At 34.3% G+C, this 16,472-nt stretch overlaps 1 protein-coding gene across 1 annotated transcript in view; it reads right to left on the minus strand.

Moving 5' to 3' along the window:
- Nucleotides 1-108: 108 nt before the first annotated feature.
- Nucleotides 109-16,472, minus strand: part of HPRT1 (hypoxanthine phosphoribosyltransferase 1) — a 34,692-nt gene continuing 18,328 nt past the window's right edge. Inside the window, exons 4-9 of the mRNA XM_039875197.1 lie at nt 8,131-8,196; nt 4,951-4,968; nt 3,084-3,166; nt 1,552-1,598; nt 1,306-1,382; nt 109-764 (exon numbers count right to left, since the gene is read on the minus strand). Of these exons, the coding sequence (XP_039731131.1) occupies nt 717-764; nt 1,306-1,382; nt 1,552-1,598; nt 3,084-3,166; nt 4,951-4,968; nt 8,131-8,196 (339 nt within the window). The 3' untranslated portion in view covers nt 109-716. The remainder of the gene's footprint in view (nt 765-1,305; nt 1,383-1,551; nt 1,599-3,083; nt 3,167-4,950; nt 4,969-8,130; nt 8,197-16,472) is intronic.

A 16,472-nucleotide genomic window follows, 5' to 3' on the forward strand; every position in this document is an offset into this window, starting at 1 on the left:
GAAAACTACACTAGGTTAATTTTTAGAGAAATGATAGGTATGCATAGTTTCTTTTAAAGAGACAGCTTTTATTCTAAGGGTTTTTATTTTGAAGAATTCAAAAAGTGGTAAAGTTTTTTTGGAATTTATTGATTTGTATTTAAAAGGAACTGTTAACAAAGATTCACCAGAAATAATCTGAACAAGTGGGAAAATACAGTTACTAGTACTGAAACACTACTAAAATAATTCCAGGACATATGATTTATCTGACATAACAATATCTCTTGGATGCTGTCATTGATACTAAAACTGCTTCTTACTTTTCTAAACACACAGTAGTATAATAAACAATATTAAATTGCTTCTGTTCTTTCCTGAATATATAAAAATTAAAATACCAATTAAAAAACTAATATATCTTCTCTTTAAATGTTTCTTACAGATACAATTTCAATATTTTCATTCAATAGTGGTGTGGTTTAAGAGATTTTTCATTCACAAGTCAAACAACAATTCACCCAAAGGGAACTGATAGTCTATAGGCTCATAGTGCAAATAAAGTGTTCAGGAATGCAGCAACTGACATTTCTAAAATACAAAACAGATAAAACTCTTAGAAGATACATGCAATAAGCTCTACTAAGCAGCTGGCCACAGAACTAGAACATTTGATAACTTTACTGGTGATGTCAATGGGATTCCAAATATTTCCAAACTCAACTTAAACTCTCATCTCAGGCTTTGTATTTTGCTTTTCCAGTTTCACTAATAACACAGACGTGCTAAAAAAAAAATAAAAATCAAGAAATTCACATTAGAAAAGTGTATTCTGAAATGAAAGGCAAGAACAGTATTTTGCATATCTTATATAAATAAATATAAATAGTATGCTGCTGGGTGTTTTTACTAAACAAACAGAGGTTTGTATAGACTTCCTAATCTTCCTCACCCATGTTCATAAATGCATTCTCAGGATTCCTGCCTCCAGAGTAGAAAGAGAATATTTGAAAAAGAGTGAATTAAAAGACTTAAATTAGTTCATTTATTTCTTACTTATGATCACATCTATCATCTGAAATAATAATGGGACAGTTAGTGTGTATTAAAGCTGTTCAACTGTTTCAGCCAGCAAGAAGTGTCACCCTAGCCTGGCCAAGTTCCAGCTCTAAGGACGGCTGTACTTGACTACAGCTTTATGTGACTAATGGGAACCATCAGTCTGTTCAAATTATGAGGTGCTGGAAAGAGCAAACAATTCTTCTCTTTTGTAAATTTTTACATGGGTCCTTAAAAATGAGAGTGAGAAAAGGAAGCTTTACTTACGTTCAAATCCCTGAAGTATTCATTATAGTCAAGGGCATATCCTACAACGAACTTGTCTGGAATTTCAAATCCAACAACTACAAAGAATCATGATTCATTATTTAGATACAGAAAACATCACTTTCAAATCTAATACTTGTAAATGTGCCCTCTCTACAAATATTCTCTCATAACTCTAAACCATTTCATATAAAACTTGTTTGAGTTACAGATGTTTAAATGATTGACAAAAAGTAATTCACTTACAGTCTGGTCTATATCCAACACTTCGAGGGGTCCTTTTGACCAGTAAGCTGTTAATTACAAAATGTGACATATAACATATAGAGACACTATGGGGCATTACAAAAGAGAATATTAATGTTCTGAAACATGGTTTCAGCTGTATTTAGCATACTATGGTCAGATTTAATGTACACAAAGGAAGAGAGCTAAGAAACAGAGAGCTAAATAAATCAATCACAGGGATCACCGGGCAGGGGAGGCAATGAGTTCACACTATAGACAAGGCCCTTGATTGATCTGCAACTAGAACACAATGGACTCTTCTGAGAGCTACACCCTGACTACCCACGCACCCGCACCCTCGAAGGACAGTTAATCAGGAGGAGGAATGGGTGGGTACTGCCAATGAGCAAAGAAAAGATAAGGGCTCTCAGTCCAGAATCTTTAGAAACACAATCCCTGAGCCACAAAGAGTGTGGGAGAGGTGAACATCACCTTTTAAGACTTTTAATACTTGGCTTACAAAGAAGAACTTCAGGCTAAAAAGTAACTAGCATGCTAAAGGAGCTAGTATTTATTTTTGAGAGCAAAAACTGCAGATAGGATGATTCAACTCTAACAAAAGCTGATTTCATAACTCAAGTGCTGCCTGCTGAAATTTTTTAGCCATTAAAAAAAGCATAGATGGTGCTTGGAAAGCCTTTACACATGTTAAAGGTGGCCCCAATAAAATCTATGATTTCATACCTTCCTAGAGAAATATATTTAAAGAGCTGAAAAGGACCTAAAGTGATTCTCAACTTCAGCTGCACATCGGAATCACATGATAACTTTAAAAAAACAAAACTCGGATACCCAGGTCACACTCCAACCAATGACATCAGAATCGCTGGGGATAGGATACAGACATACATTGTTTTTTGTTTTTGTTTTTGTTTTTTTTTAAAACTCTCAGGTAATTCCAATGTGCAGCGGAAGCCGAAAACCACTGGCTTAAGCCTCCGCCTCCAAGGGATCATCTAATCAAGTTCCTCATGATTCTCTTCTAGTAATTAGATAGTGGATATGCTTGGACTCAATTTCCATTTAGAAAGAAAAACAAAGAAACCACTCACAGCAAAACATGTCCCTCCACCTGCATTTACTCAGGAAGAGTCCAGAAAAGGTATCATCAAACTCAGTACAAGCTGTACTAAGACTTCAGGGAAACTCGGCACCTCATACGCCTATAGATCTGAATGTTCACTAAAGCTCCATCTATAAGGCACAACTGTAACTCATTTCTGAAGCAATTCCAATGCTTTAAATGGGTAACCACTCCAGAGAAGAAATACAAATAGTCAATAAGCAGATGAAAAGATTCTCAAGTTCAGTAGTTATCAAACAAATGCAAAATTATTCACGAAAGATATTACTGAGTCTTATTTGAGATTACATTTTTTTTAAGATAAAACAACAATTGAGAGCATTTATCCTTACAAAGAAGTAATTACTTAACCCTCTTTCAAATGAAGAAAATATCCTATGACAAAATGTTATATATACATATATACCTTGCGACCTTGACCATCTTTGGATTATGCTGCTTGACCAAGGAAAGCAAGGTCTGCATTGTTTTGCCAGTGTCAATTATATCCTTTAAAAAAAGAAAAGACATTTAAATGAAACCATTACAGCTTTAAATTCAGTCATTATATAAACACAAAATACCTAAACCCCATGTATAATGGGAATAACAGTGTTTTTTTTTTTCAGTGCAGTAATTCTCAGCATAATTCATTCATACACTAGATATTCTAGAATCTATAAATCATCTGGCTTTCAGCAGGCTGTAGGAATGCCAGTCCTCAGGACCAGATTTTGTAGGCACCAAGAGGTCAATGACAATGAATTTAAATATATATGAGAGTATGTACACATGTGTTTTATTAGTGTATTATGATGCCGCCCTTCATTATAAAAGGTATTTGAGATTTTTTTCATAAATTGAAGATTGAGATGCTCTCCCTCCGCAACTGTCAGATGCAAAACCCTGCTTTATACCATCTTAAAAGTGTCCAAATTAATAAGGTTTTACTATATAAAATGTCTTTACATGAAAGTTAATTTTAGTTAGTCAAAAGTAGGACATGATACAAAATAAACCCATCTCTAACTGGGAAAAATGTTTCTTAAACCATAATCCTAATGCTCTTCAATGAAAATACTCTCTACAGATGGTATAAAGCAGTGCTTCACCAAGTGGGGCCCGTGAGTCATCAGAAACAACTGCGGCTGGTGACTTGTGAAAAACGCAGATTTCTGAACTGTGGTTGACAGAATTCTGATGGACTCCAAAACACTCCTGCCCCCTGGTGTACACACCAGGAATAATCCTCTCCTTCTGAATGTGAAGAGGGAACTGTGAAAATAAGGGGATGGTCACTCCTGTGAATAGGTAATATTATACAAGATAAGTTGTAGCAGACTGGAGAGAGATGCTTCTGCTGGTTTTGAAGAAGTCGGCTGCCATGTGAGAGGGCCATGTGCTAGGACATGGGGATGGCCTTTAGGAGCTGAGTGACTGACTCCTGGCCTGCAGCCAGCAAGAAAACGGGGCCCTCAGTCCTGTGAACTCAGGAACTAAATTCTGCCAATAACCTGAGTTAACCTGGAAGAGGACCATAAGCCACAGGTGAGGTAGGAGCCCCAGCCTTGATTCAGCGTGATGAGAGCCAGAGCAGTGGACCCAGCTAACCTGTAGTTGGGCTCCTGACTCAAAGAAACTTGAGATAATAAATGTGTGTTGTTTCAAGCTGCTAATTTGTTAGGTAGCATTACCCCATATGAAATAAATCAATCTGAAGTAGAATTAATAAAATGGATGCTCTTAGCAGCCTGTTTTAGTAGGAAAAATTGGAAGCAAACTCCTTATTTGTAGGGCATTAAATTGGTTGATTTATATATTGCAATGTTATGTGGCAATTTAAGGCCAATTAACTCTATGTGTCAACACGAATAACCTCAAAACCAATTTTGAGTGAAAATAACAAATTGCAAGAGAGAATATATATAGTGTGGTACTATATAAGATTTTAAATCACAAAATATATTTTGTATATGGATACACATATGCAATATAAGTATAAAAAAAATGCATAGGAATAATACACATCGACTTTAAAAGAAAGAAAAAAATCTCAGGCCAAAAAGAGAGGGGTAAGAAATACACCCCAAATTTTCCATTACCTAGTAAAAATAAATTACAAAATATTTTTGACAAAAAAACCAAAAACAAAAACAAAAACATTCTCACTCTCTTATAACACAAGCCCACCATCAAAACTGATGAAGAGGAATTTCCTTTTTAGCTTACCTTTAGGGCTGTGCATACTAAGTTAGAAAATGATAAATACTATGCTAAAAGTATGTAGAACTTACTTCAACAATCAAGACATTCTAGAAGAAAAAGAAAAATGAAAATTAGTGTAATGAAAGGCTGTTTCTAATTATAACTCAAATGACATAATAATAAACTCTAAGGAATTCTCATTTTAAGATACTTTACTATATCAAATGCTGATTTAAACAAGTAGGCCATCTGTTGGGGATTTGGAACTCTTTAATATAAAATTTTCACTGCAATGGATTTTTTAAAAATAGAATCTGACCCATATGTTCATTTTAAAAAAAGTTTTAAATTACTTAAAAGGAGGTCTAATCTTGGGCAAGTCATAAAATTACTCTGAGCCTCAGTTTCCCATGTATAAAATGAGGGAACTGAACTAGTCTAATGTGTCTTCCAACTCTAAAATTCAAGACTATAATTTGGACACTAACTCTAAAATCATGCATTAAACCTACCATATGGAATCTAATTCAAAACCCATTTTCTCATTAGGCCGAAATTAATTTGCATTTTCTGGATGTGTTCATATTCTTGGACTAAACTAAAGAAAGATACCAATCTCTGCTTCCTTCCCCCATAAACCCTCATCCCAACTTCTACCTCTCAGAATTTAACAGCTAGAAGAACCCTTAGAGAAAATATTGTCTAACAACTACCTCCAAAACAGAGAAGAGTCCTATCTGTTTTCTTATTCTAGTTATAGGAATGAGGTAGCATTTCATATGCTGGTTATAATCATTGCCACAAGATGATCCATGCTTTGTTTATTTGTAGTTCTCATTTCTGTCACAAACCTATTGCATCAGAATTTTAATGCTCTATGTATTCTTCTAAGTCAATAGTCACCAAAAGTGGGGCACATAAGACCTACTGGGTTGCAAGAAATAAATAATAGAACTTTTAAAAAAATCTCACTTTGTATGATCTATAATTTTGCATGTATTTTACAATATACATAATACTACTACCGCAGTTCATATATAATTTACTCCTCTCTTCATATCACAACTAATTTGTCTCTTTCAAAAGATACTGCAATCTAAATCTTTAGTAAAATTGAATATGATCAAGTAACAGACCAATAATTGTTTCATTGCCTATGTGGTTCTTTCTCAACATTTTCTCTACCCTAGCTGGCACACCTGAAGGATAGCATTTTCCCATCAGTAACTGTGGCTCACTGCTGCAGCAATTTATACCATGGGATGGAGTTACAGTTTGAAAACAGTATTGAATTATGAAACAGAGAAAGTGGATTCTAGTCTTGGCTCTAATACTAAGTACCTGCATGACCTTAATTAAGTCATAATTATAGACTTTTAGTGGTATGAAGCAGTTTATACAAATCAAAGTCCAGAGACATGAAGTATTTGTCCAATACAAAATTGTAGTCTCTAGAGTATAATCTCCATACTGTTTAAAAAATGAGAATCTCTACCATTATTGAGAGCTTATTTCATGTCAAATAGCTACATCCTTACTAAACAAATAAAAAAAAATGAGGCTCAGAGGTCAGTCAATGACTTGCCTAAAGATACAAAAATAGCCAAGTGGTAGAGATGTGACAAGGTGTTTTTGGGGTCCAAAGCCCATATTCTCATCCACTAACTGCAAAAGGAACAGGGAAATATTTATATACATATGTATTTGCATGCACAAAGTGTCCCAAAAGATAAACTGAAAGAGAAAGTCCAAATAACCCATAATCTAACCACCAAGAAATAACTGCATCCAATTTATATGTCTTGATTTTTTTTCCATAATAAATATGCTTTACTGTGACTATCATGAAACGGAAATTATTTTAGAAACAGAGACCTTTTAAGATCACAGAGGTAGGTACACAGTGGAACAGGGCCATTAGGTGGGAAAGGCAAGGTCAAATAAAATCACAGAAGGTGAAGGCTAGGCCCCTTCTAGCACTAAAAACTGACTATATTGAAGAAAAGGCTTCAAATGACTTCTAAATATAGGCCAAACATGCTGAAAGGGAAAGAGGATAGGTCTGGCAGTGGTGTATAGGATGGACAGGAAGGGGAAAGAATCAACAGATTACCATTTATCCTTTGAAGTTGTCCAAAAATGTTGAAGAGGACATTAGTTTGGTGTGACCCTAACACAGGACCACAGAATTTGACAAGTGCTGTATGTTGAAGTTTCCTTATATTCAGTCAAGTAAGCTGTAAACATTAAAATGTAAAAGCCAGAGGAAAAAAAAAGAGCTTTGGAGCCCAACAGACCTACATTCAAATTCAAGCTCTACCACTTACTGACAGTTATGACTTTGGACAAGTCCTTCAAACTTACTGAGTCTTACTTTCCAGATCTGTAAAATGGGGATAATAATATCTCTACCTCACAGGATTGTTGTAAAACTTTTATGAGATTATGCCTTTATATGTGTCATAGAGTCTATAAGTAAAAAATAGCACTCCATCATTTATCATTGGTTATTCAAAAATCATTTATTATATCAGAAGAATAATATTCAAATATCTTATTATCTCTACTGGTTCAACCAATTGCCTATACTGAAAGAATTTTGATGTATTTAAAAAACTCTTTGAGATTTCCTGAAATAATAGCATGTTTGAATTTACGGAGTGGTCTAACTACCAGAAACTGCTGTAAGAACTGCATGTGCATTATTTCGCTTAATCTTCTTAACTCTATGAGGTGGCTCCCATTATCATCCCCACCTTACATATGGGAGACAGAGAAGTTAAATAACCTGCCCAAAGTCACATAGGAAGTACTGAGCCAGGCTTTGAATCAAAGCTGTCCATCTCCAAAACCCATACTTTCAGGCACTACATTATACTGTTTCTCTATCTTTTAAGAAATTATATATGACCTATTTTTAAAAAGACTATCTTTTCCATACACACACACACACACACACACACACACACACACACACACACACACACACACACCGTTTTTTAAAGGATCTTAAATTAGATCCCCACAGAGGCAGATAGCAATACTTCGCAACATGAACTCTTTACATGGACTTTTTAAGTTTAATGTTGGATCTTGCTGCCTCTTGGCTATATGGCTTTCGGAAAGATATCTAACCTAGATTGCTTCCAAGAGTTACATAATCCTTGTTTATATGCATAAACAACCATGTAAATTGCCTCTTAGTGATTGACAGCGGTGTTACTAATTCACTCTTGGTATGAAGGACTCTTCCTCTTCAAGACACATACCTTTCCAGTTAAAGCTGAGAGATCATCTCCACCAATTACTTTTATGTCCCCTGTTGACTGGTCGTTCTGGGGAAAAAAAATATATATATATATATATATATATATATATATATACACACACACACACATATATACATACACATATATATACATACACACACATACATATATAAATATATATGTATGTCCTTGTGCATACACATATACATTTCATATTATCAAATGAGAACTAGAAGACTTAAGAAGTTAGCTATCTAATGTTATAGCATGATAGTCGAAATGATATAAATTCTAAGAATTATATTTCTAGACATGAATGACCAGGTAACTTTCAACTAGAGATTCGTAAAAATTAAAAAAAGTCCTAATTGGCCATTACTGATGCTTTTAAGTCCTAAAAAATATGATGCACCCATTTTCAAGAGGGCAGCCACTCATCTTTAATCACAGTAATTTCTGAACCATGAGGGACATTATTAGCATGACAGGTGTCTGGTTCTGGCCCTGGACCATTCTATCTATGAGTCAAGCAAGTTGTAGGGTCTGATCTATATCCTACTCAACTCCAAAGATATTTCCCTGAAAAGTCTAGTCCAGGCCCAGATCATCTTGAGCCGAGTCTGGGAAACCAAGTCTGAGCAGTAGTTCTTTAAGGCATACCTCTTAGGTTCCTAGTTTTCTAGGAATCAACCCAGCAGAAACCAGCAGAAACCCTTATAGGAGTTTCAAAGGGGAATGCTCCACACCCACTGTAGTCAGTGGTGATAATGATCATAATTTGGCTATACTGGATTCAAGACAGAAAACTAATGTGAAAGAGCAGGTGAACAAAAGAGCTTAGACTTGCCCTACTGGAGAGCAAACCATAACAAAGCTACAGCAATTACAACGGCTCTGTACCAGAACAGTAATAGACAACGGGATCAAGGAATAAAATAGAACCCAGAAACAGACCCAGAAACATATGAGGATTTAGTATATGATAAAGACGGTATTTCAAGTCAGTAAGGAGAAGATTAATTATTCAATAAATGGTGTTTGATCAACTAGTTATCCACTTGGGAAAAATATAAAGTATGATCCCTACCTCGCAGCATACATAAAAATAAATTCCAGATGGATTAAAATCTAAATGTAAAAAATAAAGCCATGAACAGAATGGAAGAAAACAGAATATTTTCACATTCTTAGACTAAAAACCTAGGCATGACATGAACCCAAACTAAAACTAAAAGTCTGTAACAAATAGTCCTATTATACATTGGGTTCCAACAATAAAAAACTAATAGGAAAATGGAGAATGAACACAAATAGGCAATTCACAAAGAGAAGGCCATGATATATAAAATATCTGAGAAACAAATACTACAACAGTGCTATTTTACTGTTCACCCATTCACACTGGCAAAACTTAAGCCTAATGATATAGGTAGGCAAAAGTGAGAGAAAACATGCACTTTTGTTAGTGAGAGTACCAATTTATATCGGCACAATCTCTTTTGAAAATAATATGGCAATATCTATTAAAATTGTAAACATGCACGTCATTTGCCCCAGCAAACCCACTTCCAGGAATCAATGCTACAAAAACACTCAAAAGTTAGTAAAGGTACATACAAGGATGTTTACTGTGTATCAATTGTTTATAAAAAAGAAATATTGGAGACAATCAATGTATCTATTAACAGGGAACTATATAAATTAAGTCCATCCAGACAAAGTAATACCATGCAGCTACTGACACACTGACATGGAACAATAGTAATTAAAAACACCAACTAGTAGATAGCAATACGTTGCCTATAACCACTTTTGTTCAGCATTTAAAAAAAGTTTATAACAGCAATTACCTCTGAGTAGTGAGAATTGGGGATAAAGACTTTTTACTGTTATATACTTCTATTTTTGTCACATACTTCTATATATGTGTCCATTTTTTATGGAGTGTTATTTTTGAAAAAAAAACATAAATGGGTCAATACTGTTCACTGTTGCAAACTAAGCATGAGATTTAAGTATGACTTCTGATATAAAAATCTTGCATATTACTTCTCAGCTCGAGGAAATTATGTGCACCCTTTATTCTAACTAACTTAAAACCCAGAGTTTCAAATACAGAGAATTGATTAATAACAAAAAAAAATTGTACAAAACCTGAAGCTTTCAATGAGTGGCTCATACTGAATGATTTATACTATAAATCAAGTTAAACAGTGCCATCTTCTGTAGGAATTTGGTATTACAGTCTAACTCCAATTGACCCTCTTCTACAGAGGAAAGGAGTAACGGTCTGAGAACTGAAAAGTATGGAGACACGGAAAAACCCCTGTGATCCAAAGGCTATGGTGATAGGGTAAGAGACAAGAGAACTCCAAGCATTCAAGACACTGCTGCTCCACTAGCATCCAAATCTCCATATTCCTGTCTGCCTCAAGGTTTTTTAGCTTAAATCAAGTCTCTTCTGAGGCTTTTTTTCACGGAAACACAATCATCTTTAAAACAGAAGCTAACAGACTCATTTAAGAAAAATATTGCAGTCCACTGTGCTAGCATACAGGTAATAAGTGCCTAAATTACATACAAATGGCATCTATGGATCAATTACCCCACCAGAAGAATTTCCCCCTCTTACTGTCTAGTACTAACTTCCCACTGTATCCCTACTTCATTACTTTACTGAGTGACTCTTATGTGCCTCATCTTGAGATGACAGAACTAGCACAGGAGAAGGGAGAGTCGCGCCCCCTGCTCAAGTCGCTCTTCATCCTTCTCTACCATCCTATCTCCTCATTCCTTCCAGCCAGAGAGCCCAAGCTATCCTTAGCTCAGAGGGTCACTGTTAATGATATAAAATTACCAGAGAAGCAATTTGGGTATACAAATACCCTTAGTGCCTGTGTTTCTATTTTGTCTACCTTTCTTGAGTCCAGGTGAAAAAATGAGAAGGGGAATAGAAAGGAACTGTGTTTATTCTTATTTTTATATCACTAGGAATTTTGAAAATCTCTAGGTAGCAACAAGAACTGAAGCTTGGTATAGGAAAAGAGGAGAGAAAGCTGTGTGAAAACTCATAATGAATGGGTTGACAAAAGAACTGCTAGAACAAACAGGTTGACACCATAAGGAGAGGGTGCAGAGAGGTCAATCACTAAGGCTAGGGTCCCAAAAAGGCAAGACTAGAAGTATTAGTGAGGCAGAAAGTCTAGGCTTGGCGTTTAGTGGTTTAGCACTATGCAGCTTGCTTTTTGCCATGAACTTCAGATCATTTTTTCAGGACCACAGAATGGAGTTACTGGGAAAAAGTCATTCCCTGTACATCCAGTTAGGCCCCAAGCCCATACACTGTATCATGTTTTCTCTTCACATCATAATCTTAACCATCTTCTGTCCTTTAGCTGTTTTCCTTTATCTTGATCGAATATCAAGTGAGAATATTAGAATCATATACTTTTAGAGGTATACTGTACCTCAGGTGAAAAGTGGCAGATATCCAATTTTCTAACATGATATGCATAAAAAAAGTAAGTATGGAAAGATATATGCCCAGATAATAAGTTAATTTATTTACCTGTATTTTATGAGTTCTTTTCAAAGAACATGTTGCTTAAAAGAAAAAAAAAAAGCTAGGAGCATTTCAGATCTTGTTTTCTGGCATATGTTATCAGTTTAGCTCAAGTAAACTCATACAGAAATTCTTGAGAAAAAGCTATTATGAATAATGATGCAATGAACACTGAGGTGCATATACCTTTACAGATAAATGTTTCCAAATTTTTGGGGTAGATATCCAGAAGAGGGATTACTGAGTCGTATGGTGAATCTATTCCTAATTTTTTGAGGAACCTCTATTCTGTTTTCCATAGTGGTTGTATCAATTTGCATTCCCATCAGCAGTGTATGAGGGTTCCTTTCCCCCCACAACCTCTCCAACACTTGTAATTACTTGTCTTGTTGATAGTAGCCATTCTTACAGGTGGGAGGTGGTATCTCAATGTGGTTTTAATTTGCATTTCCCCAATAACTTGTGAAAATGAGCATCTTTTCATATGTCTGGAGAAAAAGAAGCCTCTTCAATAAATGGTGCTGGGAAAACTCGAAAGCCACATGCAAAAGAATGAAACTAGACTGTTATCTGTCACCATACACCAATAATAACTCAAAATAAATTTTAAAAACCTAAATAGAAGACCTAAAACAACAAATTGCATAGCAGAATAACTCATGGATCTTGGTCCTATGGAGGATTTTATGAATTAGACCTCAAAGGCAAGAGAAGTAAAAGCAAAAATAAATGAATGGGACGATATCAAACTAAAAAGCTACTGTACAGAAAAAGACAACATCAACAAAACTAAGAGGGAACCAATTGAATGGGAGAAGATATTTGCAAACACCTCCAATAAGAAGCTAATATTCAAAATGTATAAAGAATTGATACAACTCAACAACAACAAAACGATCCAATTGAGAAATGAGCATAGGATGTGAACAGATATTTCTCCCAAGAAGGCATTCAAACAGCCAACTGACATATGAAAAGATGTTTAATTTCAGTAGCTATTAGAAAAATGCAAGTCAAAATCACAATTAGAGACCACTTCACACCTCTTAGAATGACTATCATCAACAGGACAAGTAATAACAAGTGTTGGAGAGGTTGTGGGGGGAAAGGAACCCTCATACACTGCTGATGGGAATGCAAATTGATACAACCACTATGGAAAACAGAATAGAGGTTCCTCAAAAAATTAGGAATAGATTCACCATATGACTCAGTAATCCCTCTTCTATATACCCCCCAAATTTGAAAACACTTATCCAAAAAGATATAGGTACCCCTGATGTTCACTGCAGCATTATTCATGGTGGCCAGGACATGGAAACAACCAAAGTGTCCTTGAATAGATGATTAGATAAAAAAGAGGTGGTACATGTATACAATGGAATATTACTCAGCCATAAGAAGAGATGAAACACTGCCGTTTGCAACAACATGGATGGACCTCGAGATGATCATACTAAGCAAAATAAGTTAAACAGAAAAATTTGAGAACCATATGATTTCACCCATATGTGGGATATAAAACTGACAGCAACAAATGAACAAGATAAACAAAAACTCATAGACAGACAACAGTTTAGTGATTACCAGAGGAAAAGGAGGGAGAGGGAGGCAGATAAGGGTAAAGAGGGTCAAATATATGGTGATAGGAGATTTGACTTTGGGTGGTGAACATGCAATGCAATATACAGATGAGGTATTACTAACCTGTACACTTAAAACCTATATAATTTTATTAACCAGTGTCACCCCAATAAATTTAATTTTAAAAAGCTTTTATAAATGTAAAAAACATGCTGATGAAGTAGGGTCCTTATAGATCACCTAATGCTACACTATTCAATACAGTAGCCACTTAAGCATATGTGGCAATTACTTAAAATTAAATAAAATTAAAAATTCAGTTCCTCTGTTGCACAAGAGATATTTCAAGTGCTCAATAACCACATGTGGCTAGTGGCTCTGTATTAGACAGAACTGATACAGCATATTTCTATCATCACAGAAAGTTCTATTGGTCAGCACTGCTCTAATCAAATCGAAGAATACACTTAATACAACATAATACTAGAAAAGATTGAAGCGTTAGTACTGATATTTAATATCTGATATTTTCAAATACGCCATTTTCAAACTTTCAAAAGTTATTGCATCCTGTCTTTATGCTTTTCATTCCTTGTCTAGTTTGGGACTAGGATCTGGTAAAATCAACATGTTCAATAGAACTTCTTTTCATGGCTGAAGACAATACCTTGCATACAATAGATAATCGATATGTGTTTGCTGAGTGAATTAATCAATTTCCTTAATTTTTTACAAAACTTATAGTTTCACAGGACCAAACCTGAACACTACCTTTATGGCCTAAGAATCAGGTTGCTTATATAAAACTGCAGTTGTCTGACAAGGACTTCATCAAAGTGAAAATCCATAGGAAAGGGCTAGAAAATGTAGTTTTGACCCTAGTTCTGTTAAAGTGTCTTTATACCACAGACAGCATATATCTCCATTCCTGCCATTTTAAACTGAATAAATTCTTTCCCCCACCCATGTCTATGGTCTTAATTCAGGAAGTAGGAGAAAGGTATAAATCACTTCACTAGCTTTATATACATATAAATAGAAAAAAAAAATAGATTTAGAGAAGATAAGCTTTAGATTATCTAGTGTCAATACCAAAGTGGTAAACTCATTTAACTTCAACTGCTCTGGAGAAAAAAGCATATCTTAAAAATGACTAAATATTCAGAAGAAGGTCAGATTGAAAGCTACTGACCTCTTCTTATAAGACACACTTTAAGAAACTACTGCAATATTTTCTGCATTTTTCTTTAACAAGCTCAAATAGTCACCTTCTTACAAATTAATATAAACTAATTTGCATCTTTGAAATATTAAACAGATAGCCTAATCAAGGTACTAATGAAGCAACTTCTAAGATCAAGATTGAAAGTTACAGCTATATGAACCTTGACTACGACTGAAGGAAAAATTCCATAATTGACAATTTTGTTTGCATGCAACTGTTCTGAGTAGTAGAGAATAAATAGTAGGAAGTCTATATTAGAGGATCCAAGTCAGTTAAAAGTGTTCCCAAATAAGACTGAGTTCTGTACAGAGTAAAAGGCCTGGGTTCAAATCAAAGACCTGTATGATCTCGGGCAAGTCGCTTAATCCCTCCACACCTCATTGTTCTCAAATATACATGTAGATAACAATTCATAACTCAGAAAATCAGGCTAATTTTCCCTTTGCTTGAGGCCCACACAAAAATAGTCCCACAAAATATTTGTCTGTCAACTTTTTCTCCTGAGGCTTCATCATTTTTTTAGTTAAACTATTTTAGAAAAAAATCACAAAATTGAACTCACAATAAAGAAAACATATTTGTATACTTGTCGATTGTTTCATTTTTCTGAATATCACAGAGCTTCAGAGATATAAAAGGTCATTATATATAGTACTACATTTCATTGCTCTAAATCGACATATTACAACTGATCAAAACAGTGTTTTATTTCTTAGTAGTACAAAAAATAGTAGTCTTAAAATCAGTGGTATCTTCGATTTCATAAAATATAGCATTTGGAATCCCCAATTTCTCATCTAGGCACTGATCAAATAAAATTCTGCCTAGCTACTCTGAGTAGGTAAACTATAATATGTATGTATATGTATTCACAGAGAGAAAATTCTTTAAAATATTAGAAATAAAAGTGGTAGTGGAATTAAGGTTGACTTAATTCCTTTATAATTTTCTGTGGTTGTATGTTTTCTTTCATTATAAAAAACATGTTTTTTAATCAGAAAAATGTAATTTTTATTTTGAAGAAAAACTAGATGGGGTGTGTTCACATTGTTATGGCTCTTAATATATCCCAGTAACATTTAATAGTTCATGGATCATTTCTTATGAATTAGTACAGATCAGTCAATGTTTAATGCACTATTTCAAACTGGTTAAGATCAGCATGTAAAATTATAGTAACATCAATGTTACCAATACTGTAAATAATTTTAAATTTCCATTTTATGACTTTATCAAATTAAGTTGCCTGGCTTTATATATATATATATATATATGTGACTACCTTTTACGACAAGCTTAAAAATTAATATATGTGGATTTTTTTATAATTTGGATAATTTTTATTTTTTTTAATTGGGGTGACATTAGCAAAATTCAATAGGTTTCAAGTGTACAATTCCACATTTGCATCGTGTGTTTACTGCCCACAATTAGATCTCTTTCCATCAACACAAAAGTATGTAGATTATTAATTTCCTATTGTTGAGCAGTAAATCTATACCGAAGTTCAGATAAAATAGAACAGATATAGATATTATTTTTCTCTATGTGAAAATTAACCTAAAATTCTGCTTTGCTTATGTTTAAGATTTCACACTTTTTATCAGTTGAGTTCAGCTTAATAATCTAAGATCTGAAACAAGATAAAAACTAAAAGTAGAAAATAGAATTAAATTGTCCAAATGTTCCTTTGCTTTAAATTGCGCTTACAACTATAAAATACTATAAAAATTATAGTCCCCTCATTTGTTTTTACGAGTATTTTTTTCAAAAAAAGAACATTCTGCTCAAATTCCCAGAGAAATGGAGTATCAGTCATAAAGTAACAAGATTGATTTTTTTTAATGTGTGTGTGGGAGGGGGTGCTTAAGAAGATCAAAAAGAGAAATCATACCATGGACTGTAAGTATGTTTTGATTCTAAGCAACAATATATTAAAAACTAGGCAGCTATACCCTTAGCAGCTGTGCT

The sequence above is a fragment of the Pteropus medius genome, unplaced genomic scaffold, assembly GCF_902729225.1.
Source record: "Pteropus medius unplaced genomic scaffold, Ma_sr-lr_union100, whole genome shotgun sequence".
Lineage (NCBI taxonomy): Eukaryota > Metazoa > Chordata > Mammalia > Chiroptera > Pteropodidae > Pteropus > Pteropus medius.